Source organism: Lutjanus erythropterus, chromosome 16, assembly GCF_056507025.1.
Source record: "Lutjanus erythropterus isolate fLutEry1 chromosome 16, fLutEry1.hap2, whole genome shotgun sequence".
NCBI lineage: Eukaryota > Metazoa > Chordata > Actinopteri > Lutjaniformes > Lutjanidae > Lutjanus > Lutjanus erythropterus.
This window is the reverse complement of record NC_139332.1, coordinates 35,127,355-35,144,638: the sequence shown is the minus strand read 5'-3', so window position 1 is coordinate 35,144,638 and position 17,284 is coordinate 35,127,355. Positions and strand designations below refer to the sequence as shown.

General features: G+C 41.0%; 1 protein-coding gene and 2 long non-coding RNA genes across 3 annotated transcripts; all 3 read left to right on the top strand.

The window, feature by feature from the left end:
* Nucleotides 1-1,634: 1,634 nt before the first annotated feature.
* Nucleotides 1,635-4,657, top strand: LOC146313527 (uncharacterized). The gene is made up of 3 exons (XR_014772122.1): nucleotides 1,635-1,773; nucleotides 1,954-1,971; nucleotides 4,458-4,657. It is a non-coding gene; the product is annotated as an uncharacterized LOC146313527 (long non-coding RNA).
* A 497-nt stretch (nucleotides 4,658-5,154) lies between these two features.
* LOC146313526 (major histocompatibility complex class I-related protein 1-like) lies at nucleotides 5,155-12,063 on the top strand. Its single transcript, XM_084739490.1, has 6 exons — nucleotides 5,155-5,292; nucleotides 6,083-6,352; nucleotides 7,812-8,090; nucleotides 11,106-11,408; nucleotides 11,593-11,700; nucleotides 11,978-12,063. Exons 1-6 carry the CDS (start codon nucleotides 5,244-5,246, stop codon nucleotides 12,061-12,063), a joined length of 1,095 nt encoding a protein of 364 aa, XP_084595616.1. The 5' UTR covers nucleotides 5,155-5,243.
* A 22-nt stretch (nucleotides 12,064-12,085) lies between these two features.
* Nucleotides 12,086-12,925, top strand: LOC146313525 (uncharacterized). Its single transcript, XR_014772121.1, has 2 exons — nucleotides 12,086-12,217; nucleotides 12,776-12,925. It is a non-coding gene; the product is annotated as an uncharacterized LOC146313525 (long non-coding RNA).
* Nucleotides 12,926-17,284: the final 4,359 nt, after the last annotated feature.

The window sequence follows — 17,284 nt, the reverse complement described above, 5'->3', positions numbered from 1 at the left end:
ACAGTATGTTTGAACAGAATCATGATGAATGCATCATATTTATAAGTGTGATGCTAATATTTAAACCATGTTTGTCCTGCAGTGAAACACTCTCTGCAGGTTTTTGAAACTGGGTCTACTGGAGTCCCAAACCTGCCAGAGTTTGTGGTTGCAGCAGTGGTTGATGGGAGTCCGGTTGGTTACTGCAACAGCAACAAAAAGATGGTGGAACCAAAACAGGACCGGGTGAAGACAGTATTTGAAAACGATCCTCAGCACTTGGATCTTTACACTCAACAGTGTTTTGAGATTCAGCCGAGCTTCTTCAGAGAAACAATTTATATTTTGAGGCAGCGCTTCAACCAAAGTGGAGGTTGAGTATAGGGGAGAGTGGGGTCAGATGAGACATGTTGTCCTCTAGGCAAGGGGAAATGACACAGAAGTACAATGAAAGCATTTAACTGTATTTCAGGTTGTCTCCTATCATTTGAAATGATCAGACTGCATCTGTGACAAATGGCCTTGAAAACATGACAGTGAAAATAAAAGTGCTCCTGTGGCTCAACTTACCCCAGGTTACAGGTAAGTTGATCTGAGTCAGTGGGTAAGTTGAGCCATCTGGGGCTAAATGGACCATCTGACTTTTAAAGTTTAACAGTGCATTTCCCATATCCAAACTTCTTTCTTTACAGCTAACTTTAAACAACCAAAATCAACCAAATTAAGTTTAAAGCAACACAGTTTCAAAGTTCAGTTCACTTAATAAACATCAACAGCTGTACACATGCATTTGTTATGATTTCATAAGTTATGATCAAAAACTAGCAAGTTGAGAACTTTGCTGTCATTAAATGCAATATCATTGTTTACCCAGAGCTGATGTTAGCAGCAATGTTCAGGACCAATCAAAGTGAGAATTAGATGCATCAAACGGTGCTGAGTGGGGCTGTCTGTTGTCTGTTGGGTATTTTAGGTTTGGTTCAACAATTCAGCTTGGAATCAGCAAGTGCTATAGTCTGCCAAAGACCTCCGCCAAGACCATTGGTCCAGTCTTCTACTTTATTTTACTGTGTCATGTTTGCCTTACTGTACGCTGATAGGAAATCAGGCATTTTAGGCCACAACAATCCCAGAAAAAGCCTGTGAAATCCTGGAGGGACTGATTTTTATACTGTTTCAACTCAACTTTAAGTCTTAGTTCACAGCAACAAACCCACATGTATTCATGACTAAATCAAAATGATGTATTCCTGCTCTAATCTGCTTTATATGAACTGGAATATACTGCAGAATGTTTTTTAAATATATGTAGGAGCTGGCCTGTTACTTAGCTGAAGGGATGTTTAACCCAGGAGTGACCTGGTGGACTTCAGTTTGATTATTGTACGCTGTGTTGCTTCTTCATTGAACCCACAGGCTGTTATTTATTGTGTAGTATTGTTCCAAAAAAGACCAGAACACTCAACTTATGCTGTGACAAACATTTTAGTGCCACAGTGGTCAAAAACCATTTGCCCTTCCAGGTTAAACACCTGATGACAACAGCAACCATCCGACCTTTAGACCCGAGCATAACAATGTTACAGTGACACCTAGTGTTCAAACAGTGAACTATAAAATTAACCTCTGGATCATTTCTGCAATATTTGGCTCCTACAATATAGATATGTGTATTGATCTTTTTTTCTTCAACAGAGAAGCCCAGTAACATGAATGTCACTGTTGTTCCTGCTGTGGTTGTTCTTTCTCTCATCTTCATTGCTGCTGGATTCATCGTTTACAAAAGAAAGAAAGGTGAGGGAGAAAAATGGAAAGATTGGATTTTAGTTTTTGAGTTGATGCTTTTATCCAGGTTGCAAAATTTAAACAAGCACCAGTTCCCTTCATTTTACAATTTGAAGCAACCATCAGTAAATGCTGTAAGACTCAGAGCCTGTAAGTCATGATCAGATTTGTCTTTTGTTTTGATTTCAGACAAACTCCCTCCATCATGTAAGTAAAACTTACTTTTATTTTATTTCAACTGATTTTACACTTGATGCTGTAGATAAAAAATATACAGATGTGTATATATATGTGGACTAGACACAGTTAGTTTGTGACCTTACAGCTCTTGGCAGCAGCTCTGAGCTCTGTGAGGAACTGAATCCAGCTGTGGGCATGAGACCTGATTGAGAAACAAACTCACATGTCAAGTGATTTTATTTAAACTTACAGAACTGAAGGAGACTGAAATTTATTTTTAAATCTATTTAAAAATGTTTTCACAAATCCTTTATTTGATAATTAATTTTCCTCTGATGCAGTAATGTGTGTCCTATCCAGGCATGTTAAATGGATGTTTGTGATCATTTTTGAATCTAGTGGAACCAGACATTCACATGAAGTCTCCTATCAAGCCTGTATAATCAGTATTTTAGGTCTGAGCAGGTACAATGTAGATATGAGGTCGGGTCACACCGCAGAGTATCTGCTGCTTGCTTTGGTGAGTGAAGGATTTAAAGCAGTTTAAAGATTGGTGAGGTCGGGGTTAGACGCCTGTCAGAGGGCTCAGTAGATTTATGACGCCACAGTCTGATTCCCTCTGCAGGGTCTAATGATCGGTCAAAACATCTCTGAACAGAAACACTGGGCTTTAGTAAGAATACTCACTCAACATTTGGTACATTTTACTGTGAACTGATGAACATTGATGAATGTCCAGATTAAATTTATTGTCCTTTCTTTTTCTGTTGATATTTAATTTTTCAAAAAGTCCACAATTTTCTTAGACACCATTTGTCTCTTTTTGTCAGTGCACATGTTCATCAGTTACAGTTGTATGAATAACAGCAGCATCATAATATCTTGTGATGTTTACTCCTCGCCTGAGAAGTAATGGATTACATGTAACATGATTACATAATTAGGATACAAAAAAGGTAACTGTATTCCATTAAAGTTACAGAAAAAAGGTATTATCAGGTTACAGTTAGATTTAGTAAAAATGAGGATTATTTAGCAGAATTAAAATTTTAAAAAACATTTTTAAATAAAGAAGAATATACGACCATGTGCAGTGTGCACACATAACACTTCATTATCATGTCCTCCAGTGAAAAAATGCTTCACTGGGTGAAAATTTTCATGTTATTTTGTCCTTTAATTAGAAAAGAGGAACAAACATCAGTGACTGTTCTGCCTTCTTCTTTGAATTCTGTCCTCATCCAAGAACTCAACTTCAAATTTAAAGAAACATTTACAGCAAAGACTAATGTTACACACCATGTGTTTTAAAGTACTTGTGAAAATATCCTGTAACTTTTTCCACCTGCCCATAATATACATATGTCTATATAAGTGAAAGGTATAAACTGTTTCTGTGTATATTTGTATATTTTTATTCCTTTCTATTTTGTATTACATTTATACTCTGTTTACTACTCATTCCTTTTCTACCTGTATTTTGCATCTTTGAGCTGCTGTAACAAATGAATTTTCCTGGTGTGGGATCAATAAAGTTTATCTTATCTTATCTTATCTTATCTTATCTTATCTTATCTTATCTTATCTTATCTTATCTTATCTTATCTTAACAGGCCAACCAGTAATGTTCACTGTTAACTTGTCTTATATTTTCTAATACACCAGAGAGAATCATAAAATCTTTTTTGTAATAATCTCTCCAGAGAGGAAAACAAATGTTGCAAGTGTTATAAAATTAAGATATAATATGAACACAGGAAGAAAATGAAATTGCAGATGCTGTTATCATGTTATTTAAAGATTCAGTGCCTGTTCTGTTCCTAACAGAAGTTTCTAATCAGGAAGTAATGGACATTTTATCAGGTCTAAAGAATTCAGTGTCTCAGGATATCTGGACATAAAGAGGAAAGCTACAACCCTCCTCTGTCTTCCCCAGTTACACAGATGATTAACAGATTTATTAGAGAAGCTGATTTTCCTAACAGTTTAAAATCTGCAGGAATCACTCACAAGTTTTAAAGAAGGAGACCAGACTGAGTCGGCCAACTGGAGACCAGTTAGCATCACAGTCTTTATGAATTATGGACACTAGGGATGTTCCTGGCAAATAATTTCTAACATACGGTTAATCTGTGGGGCTTTTATTTTGAAAACATCACCTCATCCTGAGTTCCCTGCAGTTTCTGTCTGGGGCTAATTTAAGATGCCAGTCAGTTCTTGAGAATTGGGAAGTGATAAATCATGTCCACCCCCTAAAAACTTTGGTGGTGAACTTTTATTCTTTAAAGATTTATACATGAATATATTTAATTTATGAAATGTTTTGGTTTGCTTCATTTTTTTCACTTTTATAAACTTACTCTGTACTAGAAAACACCTTTATCCCAGACAAGAATTTAAAACTTCAAACAATCTAAAAACACAATTCATTGAATTTGGTTGAAAAATAAACATCATGGTGTTTTTTATTCAGAGGAACTGCAGCATCACAGTGTACATGGATCTGTTCACAGGTCAGTCTTTTCTTGTCCAACATGGCAGCGACGTTGATGTTCAATCCAAAGGTCAGTGTGGCATCGACACATCAACCTGAAGACAACACAGCAGCATCATGACGTCTCATCCACAGGAAGACTCTTCAGGAAGACCACTGTGATCTGACATAGACCAATTCACTGACTATGAATAAAGTCCTTCACTTTGAAGAAGAAAAGTTTGGTCATTTTTAAATTTACTAGTAGAAATATATTATGTTCTTTCACCAAGGTTTGATGTAATTTTACTGTTTAAACAGGTGATATGAAAAACTGAGGAGGGTTAAAAAAAAACTGCTTCATTTAACAAAGTTTTACTGGTAGAAATCTTTTACTTCAGGTAGAAAATAAAGACTAAGCAACATTTCAGTCAAACTTTATTAGTGTTGTCGGATCTCAATACAAGTTATATAATATTCTCTACAGCATCTTAAAAATGCTTTATCACACATTATCTGCAGTATTGACAGACATTTTATAGAGCATAATTATGGTAATAATTTGTAATTAAAAACTACTAACTCCTGTGAAACATGTCACAGTACAGACATCACAGCAGCTGTAGAGAGCAGCAGAGTGCATCCAGTGGTTCAGACCACTACAGTCCACTACAGTCCAGTCCAGTCCACTATAGTCCAGTCCAGATATCACCGCCGATCTGTCAAAACAGGAACACTCCCCATCTGACTCTGTGAAGAAAAGACATCGAACAGAACGCAGCTGATTCAGTTCAGTTCTTTATCAGCACGTCTTTATCAAAACAAGATGGAAAAGTTATTTTTGTTTTTTCTCTTCTGTCCTGTTTCATCAGCAGGTAAGATCACAGTTTAAATCTTTAAGTTCTTTGTTTTGTCTTAGTTTCATTTTTATTTTAACTTGATAAAACTGTGTTTTAACTGAATCACACTGAATACATCACATTTATGACGAGCAGGGCTGTAGTGTGGAGTAAACACTGTTTATGCACCATTTTAAATACAAAATAACATTTACCCTCCTTTTTATGATGGTTACTCACTTGTCTTTGTAACATTTTTAAAAGTTTGAGTCAAATTCAGCTCCGTTTGTTTAGAGCATCATATGAGAGACACAAGCCTCCTCTTCTCTCTCTGCTCGGCTGAAATACACGGACGCATCACGACACGTCTGCTGCAGCAGAGCGCGTCCTTTATCATGAGGACTGACAACTTCAATGTGGACAAATAAGGGACACCTTAACAGGAACCTCAGGCTCAGGGACACAAATCAAGCAGAGAGTCTGGAAATCCTCCCTCATGAGATTTTGAGTGTCAGACATTTTATGTCCTGCATTCTGGTGAATTTTTATTCAGCAGTTTGTGTTTTTTATGCGTCAGTTTCAAAGTCCTCTGTTAATAATCTGGTTTCAGTTGTTTTAGTCTCAGACATTTGTCTTGAATTTGGGTGACTAAAGTTTTTTCATCTACTTTATTAATAATAACATGAAACAGTTGTTTAAGAAATGTATAGTTTACCACAGCCCCGATGATGATGATGATGAAGATGATGCTGCTGCTGATGATGAAGATGATGATGATGATGCGAATATTTTTACTGAATGTAGAAATCTTTTTCTCGTCCTGCAGTGAAACACTCCTTCGTGATTTTCATAACTGCATCTTGTGGAATCCCAAACTTCCCAGAGTTTATGGAGAATACAGAGGTTGATGGAGTTCAGGTGTGTTACTGTGACACCAACAAAATGACAGTCGAACTAAAACAGGACTGGGTGAAGAAATTATTAGAAGGAAATCCTGGGCACTTGAAGCGGTACAAATATGAATGTGTTACAAATCAGCCAAGCCTTTTCAAAGTCATGGTTAATGATTTGAAGCAGCTCTTCAACCAAAGTGGAGGTAAGTTTGTGCTATGTTATTTTGACTGTGCAGCCATGATAGTGGACTTTGGATGTGTGTGTGCACCATCATGACAAAGGTTTTGTGTCTCAACTGTGCAAGAGGTCAGTCATAAAGCTTCATAAAGCTTCACATGTGTGTAGTTGAGATCAAAATGAGGTTGAGTTTGAAGATGAGTGGTCTGAGCAGGGGGCTGGAAGTATGGAGGTATGAATCATAGTAGTGCTGTCAAGACTGGACACAAATGATGTTAGAATATTCACTCTAAAAAACACAAAGGTTCAAACAATGGAATATCTCATTAGTGGTCTGGCAGATAAAAACATAAGCAGCCAAAATGTCCAGTGGAAAATATACCAAATAGACCATAAAATATCTAAAATAAAAATAGTATATTTAAAATAAATAAATCTAAATTAATTTACCTTTAATTATTTTTACTCAGTACTGAAGTTTGCTGCACACAGAGCTGAATTAAACAGGGACTTCAAGAATGACATTAATTGGCACATCTGGTCAAGTGGCGCCATCCACAGTACTGAATGGAGAACTGCAGGACTAGAATAGAAAAGAATAGAATAGATAGTAAACAGATTTTAAAAAGTGTCTGTTCTTTCTCTTTTTTATTTATTTTATGTCAACAGGAATAAGTGATTTTCTGTAGATGTTTTTCTTTGCACAGGGGACTCTGTACCTTTGTCCTGATGACAGCAACTGAAAGAAGTGACCAAACCTACCGACCAAACTCTGCAGTAGTTTCAAATGGGGAATTTTAGATTCATCAAAGTGCAAATCACTGTCACCTTTTTTACAATTTGAATATAATTTTGAATTCAGAATATTCGTTGTAAATCAAAGTCATAGCACCACCTGGCTGAGAGACTAAATTGACTCCCTGGACATACATACCCAATATGCCTTGTAGGAAGACCCGCCCCTACTCTGCCATGACTGATGACATCCTCCCAGTTGTTCATTCCAGGCTTCTGATAAACCCTTATGTTTGCTCACTACGATGACAGTAACTGGTGCTTCAGCTTCAGCAGGATGCATGCTGACAAAACAGAGAGAGGAAGACGAGGCACCTGCATCATGACTTGTTCTCCCTGCCGCTTCTGTTGACTCTCAGACCACCACCACTGTTTCACAAGCCTCCACCCCTCCTCCCTTTGTAGTGAAGCTTGGAATTCTTTTGACAAATTACTTCTGAAGCTTCAAAGCCCTAAACAAGACATTAAGGACAAGCCATTGTGACTTTTAAACTGAAATACAAATTGTGCTTCTTCACTCATAGACAGAAAGAGTGCAGTCATTATCTGCTCTTGAATCATGAGTGCAACACAAGACTGTGAGAAAAGCAGAACATCACACGATGTTCCATTTTAAGATCTTCAGATTTCATCTGTACATCATTGATAACAACAGTCTCTCCCTCTCTCTCTCTCTCTCTCTCTCTCAGTTGTCCACATTTTACAGGAGATAGCTGGCTGTGAGTGGGATGATGAGACTGGAGAGGTTAACAGTTTTATGCAGCTTGGCTACAATGGAGAAGACTTCATATCATTTGACCTGAAGACATTGACATGGACCGCTCTGAAACCACAGGCTGTCCAAATCAAACAGATATGGGATACTGACAAAGATAGAGCAAAGCGCAGTGAGAATTACCTCATTTACCTTTTCCCTGAGTTGGTGAAGAGGTATGTGGACTTTGGCAACAGCTCTCTGCAGAGAACAGGTAGAGTGACATGACCTGATGTTTCTGTCATGGTTCTGGTTTTTGTTGGTTATTTCCTGTTTTATTTTGGTAGTCCTGGTCCTCCCTCATGTTTCTTGTCTTTACTTCCTGTCTTTGTTCTTTTCCTGCTCTTTTTTGATTGTCATTGGTTTCATCTGTTTCTTCACTTGTGTCTCATTAGTTCTGTCTTTTTAGCCCCTGTGTTTCTCTGTGTCTGTGTCTGTGTCTGTTCATTTGTTTCCCATGCCTGTCATCCTGTGTTACCCTCCCGTGTTTGGACCATGTTATTTTTCCCCTGTACTGTTTTTTGAGTTCTATTTTATCCTTCCTGACCGCCAGAGGCAGTGCCTTAAGTACTGAATGACTCCGTCTTGCGTCTTTCGCCCCATACTCGATCAGGGGCCTCAACAGATTCCTGAAGGTCTTGCCATTCCATATGCTCAGCACAGCAGATGTTCTGTGTGTGGTTGCCCCTGCAGTTGTGGGTATAAAGGTCCTTCCATATCTGGTCGAACGGGTTGGTGTGTGCGACTTCCCAGTCTCAAGTGGTACAGGATACAGCTGCTCTTCTGGCTCATGTAGCCCGGCTGGGTCTCAGGGTGAACCACAAAAAGAGCTGTCTTGTCACTATCCTTGGTGTGGCTCTGGATTCTGTCACCATGAAGGCCTGTCCATCACTTTGGCGGATGGACGACATCCGCCGCCTCCTCCCCCACTTCCAGCAGGGCAGGCGGTTACCCTACATGCAGTATCTACGCCTCCTGGGCAAGTTGACCGCAGCTGCAACTGTGTTCCCTTGGGCTTGCTGTCACTACACCCCCTTCAACAGTGGCTGAACAGCTTTTACTTGGATGCCAAGTGGCACAGGCACAGGAAGATCATGGTGTCACGGTGCTGCCTCCTTGCTCTGTCTCCATGGAGGAAAAGGGCCGTCATGTTGCAGGGCATGCCCATGGGTTCCGTTCCGTCCCGTCCCGTCCCGTCCCGTCGGGAGACCGTCACAACAGATGCTTCCCTCTCAGGGTGGGGTGCAGTGTAGCAGAACAGAACAGCGCAGGGGCAGTGGTCTGCTCGGGCCCACACGGAACATATCAATGTGCTAGAGCTAAGGGCTGTGCACCAGGCGCTCAAGCACTTTCTCCCGTACCTGAGGGGGAAGCATGTGCTAGTTTGGTCAGACAACATCTCAACCGTTTCTCAAATAAATAAAGACCTGGTGCCTCCTGACTTGGGCAGTCCCCCGCCTAGCCAGCCTGAGGGCAATGTATCTTCCAGGGAAACGGAATGTAGTAACGGACTTCCTGTCACGCAGCAAGCCTCCCCCAGGGGAGTGGTGGCTTTATCCCCCTTTTATCCCCCTTTATGCCCCTCTGGGGCAGGATGCTCTTGTACATGAGTGGCCAGAAGGTCTCCTTTGTGCATTTCCACCAGTTCCTGTGATTATGGCAACGCTTCAGAGGGTTCTTCAGCGGGGCCACAGAGTGCTGCTGGTGGCCCCCTTCTGGCCAGGACGAACGTGGTTCCCTTTGCGGCTCACCATGGCGCCTCCTCAACAGAATGGACCTCCTGTCTCAGCTGGGGAGCCGGGTCTGGCATCCCAAACCTTGCCACCTTCAGCTGTGGGTTTGGCCCCTGCAGGGCCCGATCCACTGCTGAACGAGTGTATTGGTCCTGTCCATAATACTGTTCTGAATGCCAGGGCACCATCTACCCGGGTGCAGTATGAGAACAGGTGGCTGTTCTCTGTTTGGTGTTCAGCGAGGGATGAGGACCCTGTGCGCTGCTCTGTGCCTACCATTTTGGAGTTGGCGGTCGGTCCCCCTCCACCCTGAAGGAGTATGTGGCCACTATTTCATCTCGGCATGTTGATAACAACACAGTGGGGTGCCACAGGCTGGTGTCCCTCTTCTTGAAGGGGGCTCTGAGACTACGCCCCCCACGATCACTGAGAGCTCCAGCATGGGACCTGCCCTTGGTGCTGGATGCTCTATGCTTGCCACCCTTTGAGCCACTGGCACAGGCGGGCCTGAGGTGGTTGTCAGCGAAGACTGCCTTCCTCCTTGCTATCACCTCAGTGAAACGTGTTGGCGAACTTCATGCCTTGTCGGTCAGCAGTTCTTGTCTGAGGTGGAACTCAGACGGTTCAGGGGTCACCTTATGGCCGAATCCTGCATTCTTGCCTAAGGTTTTGTCAAACTCACACCTTAATCAGCCTATCCAACTGGCACAGTTTGACCCGCCAGTAGGGGAAGGGGACAAGCAATTGGTGCTTTTGTGCCCTGTGCGGGCTCTGAGAGCATATGTGGACAGCACTGTGGAAATGCGCCAGTTGGACCAGCTTTTTGTGTGTCATGGTGGTCCTATGAAAGGTTGTGCTCTCTCCAAACCGCGTCTGTTCCACTGGGTTGTGGACATCATCTGTCATGCATATAAGGCAGGTGGTCACCCCCTGCCATCTGGTGTGAGAGGGGTTTCCACATCTTGGGCTGCCCTGAGAGGGGTGCCCCTGGAAGCAATATGTGCCGAAGCTTCCTGGGCATCACCAAGCACTTTTACAAGGTTCTATCGAGTGAACATTGCCATTGCCTCCTCACCCACTGGGTGTGGTCCTCCTACCAAGTTCTTCTGCTTTCTGTCAATGAGGTATGTGCTTTTGATTCCTCGTGACTTTGTTGGTAGGATGAAATAGAACGAAGGTTACGTATGTAACTACGGTTCTATGAATCCTGGATGACCACTAGAGAGGCTGTAGATGTCTGTCTTCCTTTTTTTTTTTATTGCCAGCTAACACTGTGACATGATCATGAAGTCGACCCAAAATAGGTCTAAATCGTTGTACTGAACATTGACACTGATACACACACACAGTGTGGATGTTGTGGAGCAAATGTCTTGTTATGTAGTGCTGTCATGTGTTCTTACATGATGGGTGTATGGGCCTGTTCATGTCTCTCTCTCTTGCTCTCTCTCCCTCTCTCCCTCTCTCTCTCTCTCTTTCTCTCTGTGTCTCTGCAGAGCGTCCCTCAGTGTCTCTCCTCCAGAAGACTCCCTCCTCTCCAGTCAGCTGCCACGCTACAGGTTTCTACCCTGAGAGATCCTCACTGTTCTGGAGGAAAGATGGAGAGGAGATTCATGAGGACGTGGACCACGGAGAGATCCTCCCCAACCATGATGGAACTTTCCAGATGAGTGTTGACCTGAACATTTCATCAGTCATACCTGAAGACTGGAGGAGGTACGACTGTGTGTTTCAGCTCCCTGGTGTGAAGGACGACATCGTCACCAGACTGGACAAAGACATGATCAGGACCAACTGGGGTAAGACTGGTATCAGTTTTTGTTTTGTGTCCAAGACACACAAAGGACATTATGTATGGTCACAAAATCTGACGGTGCACCAGTGAGTCTTTGCACAGCGTTTGTGAACCACTGCTGTAAAGCAAACATCTTCATGTCCTTCCAGTGGTGGAGACAAAGTGTGAATGTTGTGTTTTGGTTCCAGTTCCTCCTTCAGAGTCTCCTGTTGGTGCTGTTGTTGGAGTTGCTGTAGGACTGCTGCTGCTGATACTCTGCATCATTGGACTTTTCATCTGGAGAAGGAACAATAATGGTGAGTGAAGACATTTTTACTCCACTGTTGGATTTAACCTGCAGCTTCAACTCAATGATAATATGTCAAAAATATATTTGTCCTGAAAGGAAACAAAGTTTTAAAAATCAAAGTGTGAGCTGGCTGATGTTCAGTAACTTCACTGACATGATAACACAGTAGAGGTCAACAGATGTTCTATATATACTGAGTTAGAGGAACAAAACATGTTTTCTTTCTGTCCTTTCATAAATTCTGATTTCACTTTTAATACTGTAATCTCTCATCTGTGTTTCAGGATTCAGACGTGCAAACAGTAAGTTTGATTTTATGAAAAATAAAATATATTTATTTTATTGTTCTATTATCAAGATTTTAATGTGACTGGTATTATTTTCCAGTGAGCATTAGTAACCAATCATTCACATCCAGTCCTGTCCTCTCATATATATTTATATCATTTCAAATTAAATTTCACTTCATTTTCTACTTCTACCTTCTGATTCTTCATCACCAGGCAGAAATTCAGCTCCTACCAGTGAGTATGTGATTATTTCAACAGCTTGTTTTTACTCCCAACTCATCAGAAACCAACCAAATGTCTCCGTCCCTCTGAGACTCGTCCTGTTTGTTCCCATTACTGGTGACTCAGCTACAAAACAACCAAACATGAGCAGCTACGTTGCTGCTGAGTCTCCAGTGAAGTGCTGCTTAGCTCTCGTTGATGTCAGTAAACGCTGTGTAGAGTCAGTGAACATGGATCATCAAGCTGCATTTTTCTCTTGATGTCAGTAAGAAAACAGTGTTGGGTTAAATAAAACTGGAAACTGGATGATGGAAAGAATCATCTTTTCTTCCATAGTTTACATGAAACATCAGTGAGGAGACGGGATGCAGAAACAAAGACATATGATTGGCTGATAGATCATCTTCTGCCTCAGTATCAGACGCTGAGAGGCGGTGACTTTTTGTTTGTGTGTGATGAGTTGGGTTGAGAACAGGTTGGTTTTAAATAACAACATAACAGTGCACTAAACATATGTCTTCAATTTAAAATCAGTTATTCAGCTTTTCATTTATTAATCTGTCTTGACAGGTTCCTCATGAAGATTAGAAGAAGGACTCCAATGACGTTACTGTGGCATCAAAACTGTTATTCCTTCATGAGAGACACCTGGTTCTGATTTGTGAAAGAAGTTTTTTCTTAAATCAAACTGTGTTTATATTTGAGATGAAGATCTGAAGAGGTGAAGAAAGAAAAAAGCACGAGGTCTTGGACTTTATCTAGTTTGTATTATTAGGCAGCAGGCAGTCATCTGTCTTTGGTGGTGATCAGTACGACGTCCAATCATGGGAGACACAGTCATACTCAGCATTTTAGTTGTCACATCGTGGACATTGTCATGTTTGATGTTTCCACTTTTGAAACACAAATGAAAACTCTGCACTAAACCCCAGCTGTGAACTCTTGTCTCTTTTTAATCTTTACCTGCTGCCACATGGAAACATCATCAGGAGGCGCAGCATCAGTTTCCATGGTTACGCTGATGATACTCAGCTGTACATCTCCATGTCTCCTGATGACTCAGGGACAGTTGATTGACTGTATTTTAGACATCAAGTATTGGATGACAGAAAACTTTCTACAGCTCAACCAGGACAAAACTGAGGTCTTAATTATTGGTCATAAAGCTCAGAGACAGAAACTTTTATCATCTTAGGAACATCACCAGAGTGCAACTGTTTCTCTCTCAAGCCAACACAGAGACACTGATGCTTTTATTTCCTGCAGAACTGACTCTTGTAATGCTCCACTTTCTGGTCTTCCTGAGTAAAACAAATTACAATTACAATTATTACAAAACTCAGCTGCACGTGTGCTGACGAGGACCAGAAAAAGAGCACACATTACACCAAGTTTAAAGTCTCTGCACTGACTTCCTGTGTGCTTCAGAATTGATTTTAAGATAATTTTATTGGTTTATAAAGCTCTTAATGGTCTTAGTCCTACCTATTTATCAGGTTTGCTTTTATCCTGTGAATCCTCGAGAACCCTCAGGTCCTCTGGTATGAAACACTTTGTGTTACATTTGTATGTTTGTATGCTATATCAATAAAGTCTGATTGATTGATTTAAAAGATGTATGGAAATCTCTCCTGCTATGAAGAATAGATCTTATATAGATACTGAATAGATATAAGGTTGTAAAGAGTACTCTCCCCTCATATTGATATATATTATTTATTTGTTTTGTGTTTTGTTCAGTGAAAAAGAAAATCAGTTGAAGTCACACAGTTCAGCTTTGCACCACTAGAGGACGCCAAATTTTTTATCCATGACAACTGTCTCATGGACACAGAGGAGAAGAAAAGCAGTTGATGTGGGAAATTCACTGACAAGTAAAGTACATGTAGCAACAAGAAACACATGGAGAAGAATAATAACAAATAAGATACAACTATGATAAAAACCACAGAAACTAAAATCACCTGAAACACATCTGGATCTTATTCCAGGTGCAGGAAGATGATGACGTGAAGGCCTCAGAGCCTCATTTACTGGACTGGATGTTCATGAACACATCACTGACATGTAATCCATGAGGGGCCTTAGAGTACTGCAGGACATGTTTTGTCTTCGTGTGTTGATGTGAGGACTCTGGCTGCTGCATTTTCAACAAACTGTTTAGGTTTATTTGTATAATCTGGCAAAACTGCCATTATTTAGTTGAAGCTGTGTCGGGTTAATACATGAACTAGTTACTGTCTGTAACAGGTTGAGATTTAAATCCTGATATTTGTTTGTTCAAGTAATAAAAAACTGCATTGTGTTGTCTTCACATTCTGTTTCCTCCCCTTGTCCTCTGGGTCAAAAATGAGCCGCCTTCACTAAACCCCTAAAATAAAGCAGCTTCATTGGATTTTAAACACCAAATCTATTTTACATGAAGAAACAACTTGTCATTCATCAGAAACTTTGTGACTGAGTTTTCTCTCTTCACACTGCAGACACTAACTGCATTTAATAAGTGGATGGATGTTTTCTTTACTAAAGTAGAGGTTTATTATTACTATTATCATTGCTCAAGGTACTGCATTAGTAGAACTTATTTTACAACAAGAGATAATACTTTTATAGTCTATGGACTACTAGAACATTTTGTTCAGGACTCAAATGCAGCACACGGAACAATAGTTATCGTTGATAATGACCTTTATTGTTGGTTTGGCAGAAAACAGCATAAACAGTCAAATAGTTCAACAAGTCAGTTCTATTTTAAAGCTTTGGACTTGCAGAGGCTTGTGGCTGTGAGTGAATGAAGTCAGAACACTCACACATACAGAACAGTTCAATGGTGAGAAACGGTACTAGAACGGAGCGAACAGGAGACGTAGTCAAGGTGGCAGAGGGTCAAAAGCCTGATAAGAATACAGTCCAGGTAAATAAACTAGCAGCAAACAGACAGAAAGTCAGTCAAAGCCAGGCAGAGATTTGGGTATCCGGTGGAGAGGTGATTATATCCACTCCACAAGAACACACAGCCAGGGAAAACAGGAAAACTCACTGTAATGTTGTCAGAGGGGAAAAAGCAAACAGGCACAGGGACAAACAGACAGAAACCAGGAACGATGAGGCAGATCTCCTCGAGGATCCCGAGGATTCAGATGAAGCAGGTGAGTCAGAGACAGACAGTTAGCAACAGGGAAACAGTCTGAGAATAAGTGCTGGAGAGTCTTGCGTGAGCTGTTTCTCAATATGTGTTCTTCTCTGTACTTCTGTTCTTGTGTACTTGAGAAACGTCATCAGTCTCAGTCCAAGTACTGTTCCAATTCAAAAGTCCGCGTCTCGCCAAGTACAGTCAAATACCCGGATGTGTTCTTGCCCCTCCCGTTTTATCGGGGATGCATCGGGTGGTAACTTGTGTGGACTTGGGGCAGCCACGTATCCCAGAATGCATTTCGTAGCAACAATGGCAGAGGAGAGGACCCACAACTTTAAGTTACAAGAGTTGAAATACTACTATTTTGGTACCATGGAATGCAATTATTTTATGCGAGAATGTAGACATTAAAACTTCAAATCTGTGGTCGATTCATCACGATAGTGCGTAGTTTAAAATTTGCTCCGATGTTTTCGGAGATGTGTTGTCCTGCTAACGGGACGGCCAGCATACCTCACCAGCTGGCAAGATGACCGGGCTGTTAGCATACATGTTACCCCGCTAAAACAGCCTTATCCCGGCATGACCTTTTGAAACTGGCCGCTGGCTCTGATGTCTCTATAGTAGTAAAACAAGATATAATTTGTTTTCTGCACATTTAAACAACAAGATACAGGATTGTGTTTTATATCATATTTTGTTTTATTTCAAATATACATTAATGGTGAAAATAACTGGAAGTGGGTAAGCCAGGATGAGCTGAGATGGTGACATCATCAAGTACGCTACTGTCCCAATAGCAGAATGACCGTCCTATGTCCTCCCGTCCTCGAGAGACTGTACTCCCAAGTCGAACTTGCTAAGTCCGAACTGCCAAGTCCGTAAGTCCGAACTTGGTGTACTTGGTATTGAGAAATGGCTGTGGAGATAAGCTCTCCCAGTTCTTTTCCATTCACCCTGCCTCTGCTCCGCTCTGTCTGCCAGCCACTCCCACCTCATCAGCCCAACTCTGTGCAGCTGTGGACACACAGTGTTTTCAAGAACATTTTGTGAATTTGTTCAAACTTGAGTCACGTACGAAGTTGTGAAAAGGTGGTGCTGCATCTGCACAAGAAACTTTTAGTTTTGTCTGAGAGCAATCAGTAGCACACACAGTCCTGATCTCAGTTTCTCTCTCTCTCTCTCTCTCTCTCTCTCTCTCTCTCTCTCTCTCTCTCTCTCTCTCTCTCTCTCTCTCTCTCTCTCTCTCTCTGTGTGTGTGTGTGTGTGTGTGTGTGTGTGTGTGTGTTACTCTTTGGTTTTTGTGGTGTGTAACTGACTTTGTGACTGTGATTGAAAAATGACCTGAAGACAGTCTTTGTATCCTGGTGATGTCCAGGTTTCATGGAATATGAAATAATGTGAATAAAGTCAATGTCTCACTTTCTCTATTGTTGGGGTCACTCAAGGAAAAGTCATCAAACTTCAAGTTGAAATTAAAAAAAGATCATTTAGGTGTTTTTCTCTGCTGTTAAACAGTCAGCAGGTCATTTATGACCTGAAGACAACACAAGGGTTACTTATATGACATGATGACTCGATTACCTCAATGAATCTCCCCACCTCTAATGACAGGTTAGCTAGCTAACTGGATTTCTGTGTAGCTAACATTAGCATAACACTGGTCTGACCTGTAAATGTTCATTTAAATTAGACTAGATGTTGAGTCCCTGGATGATTTTCATAGCTGGAAGCAGAACTGTCTCTGTACTCTGACGTTGTTCTGCTTAAAATAATGATGGAATTTATACTCAGTGAAGCATTTGTCACTAGAGGTCATGTAAAAGGTGCCTTCTAACAACTTCACAGCTGCTTAACACATAAAAAACATGAAATGTAGTAACAATGCATGACCAGTACTGTCAAAACACTTCAGCATTTCAGAGCAAATCTTGAAATACATG

Bases quoted from the DNA above. Each gene is read 5' to 3' on its own strand.
- LOC146313526 (XM_084739490.1), top strand. From the start codon at position 5,244: ATGGAAAAGTTATTTTTGTTTTTTCTCTTCTGTCCTGTTTCATCAGCA. The intron at 5,293-6,082 runs GTAAGATCACAG...CTCGTCCTGCAG, and splicing joins CTGTCCTGTTTCATCAGCAG to TGAAACACTCCTTCGTGATT. The intron at 6,353-7,811 runs GTAAGTTTGTGC...TCTCTCTCTCAG, and splicing joins GCTCTTCAACCAAAGTGGAG to TTGTCCACATTTTACAGGAG.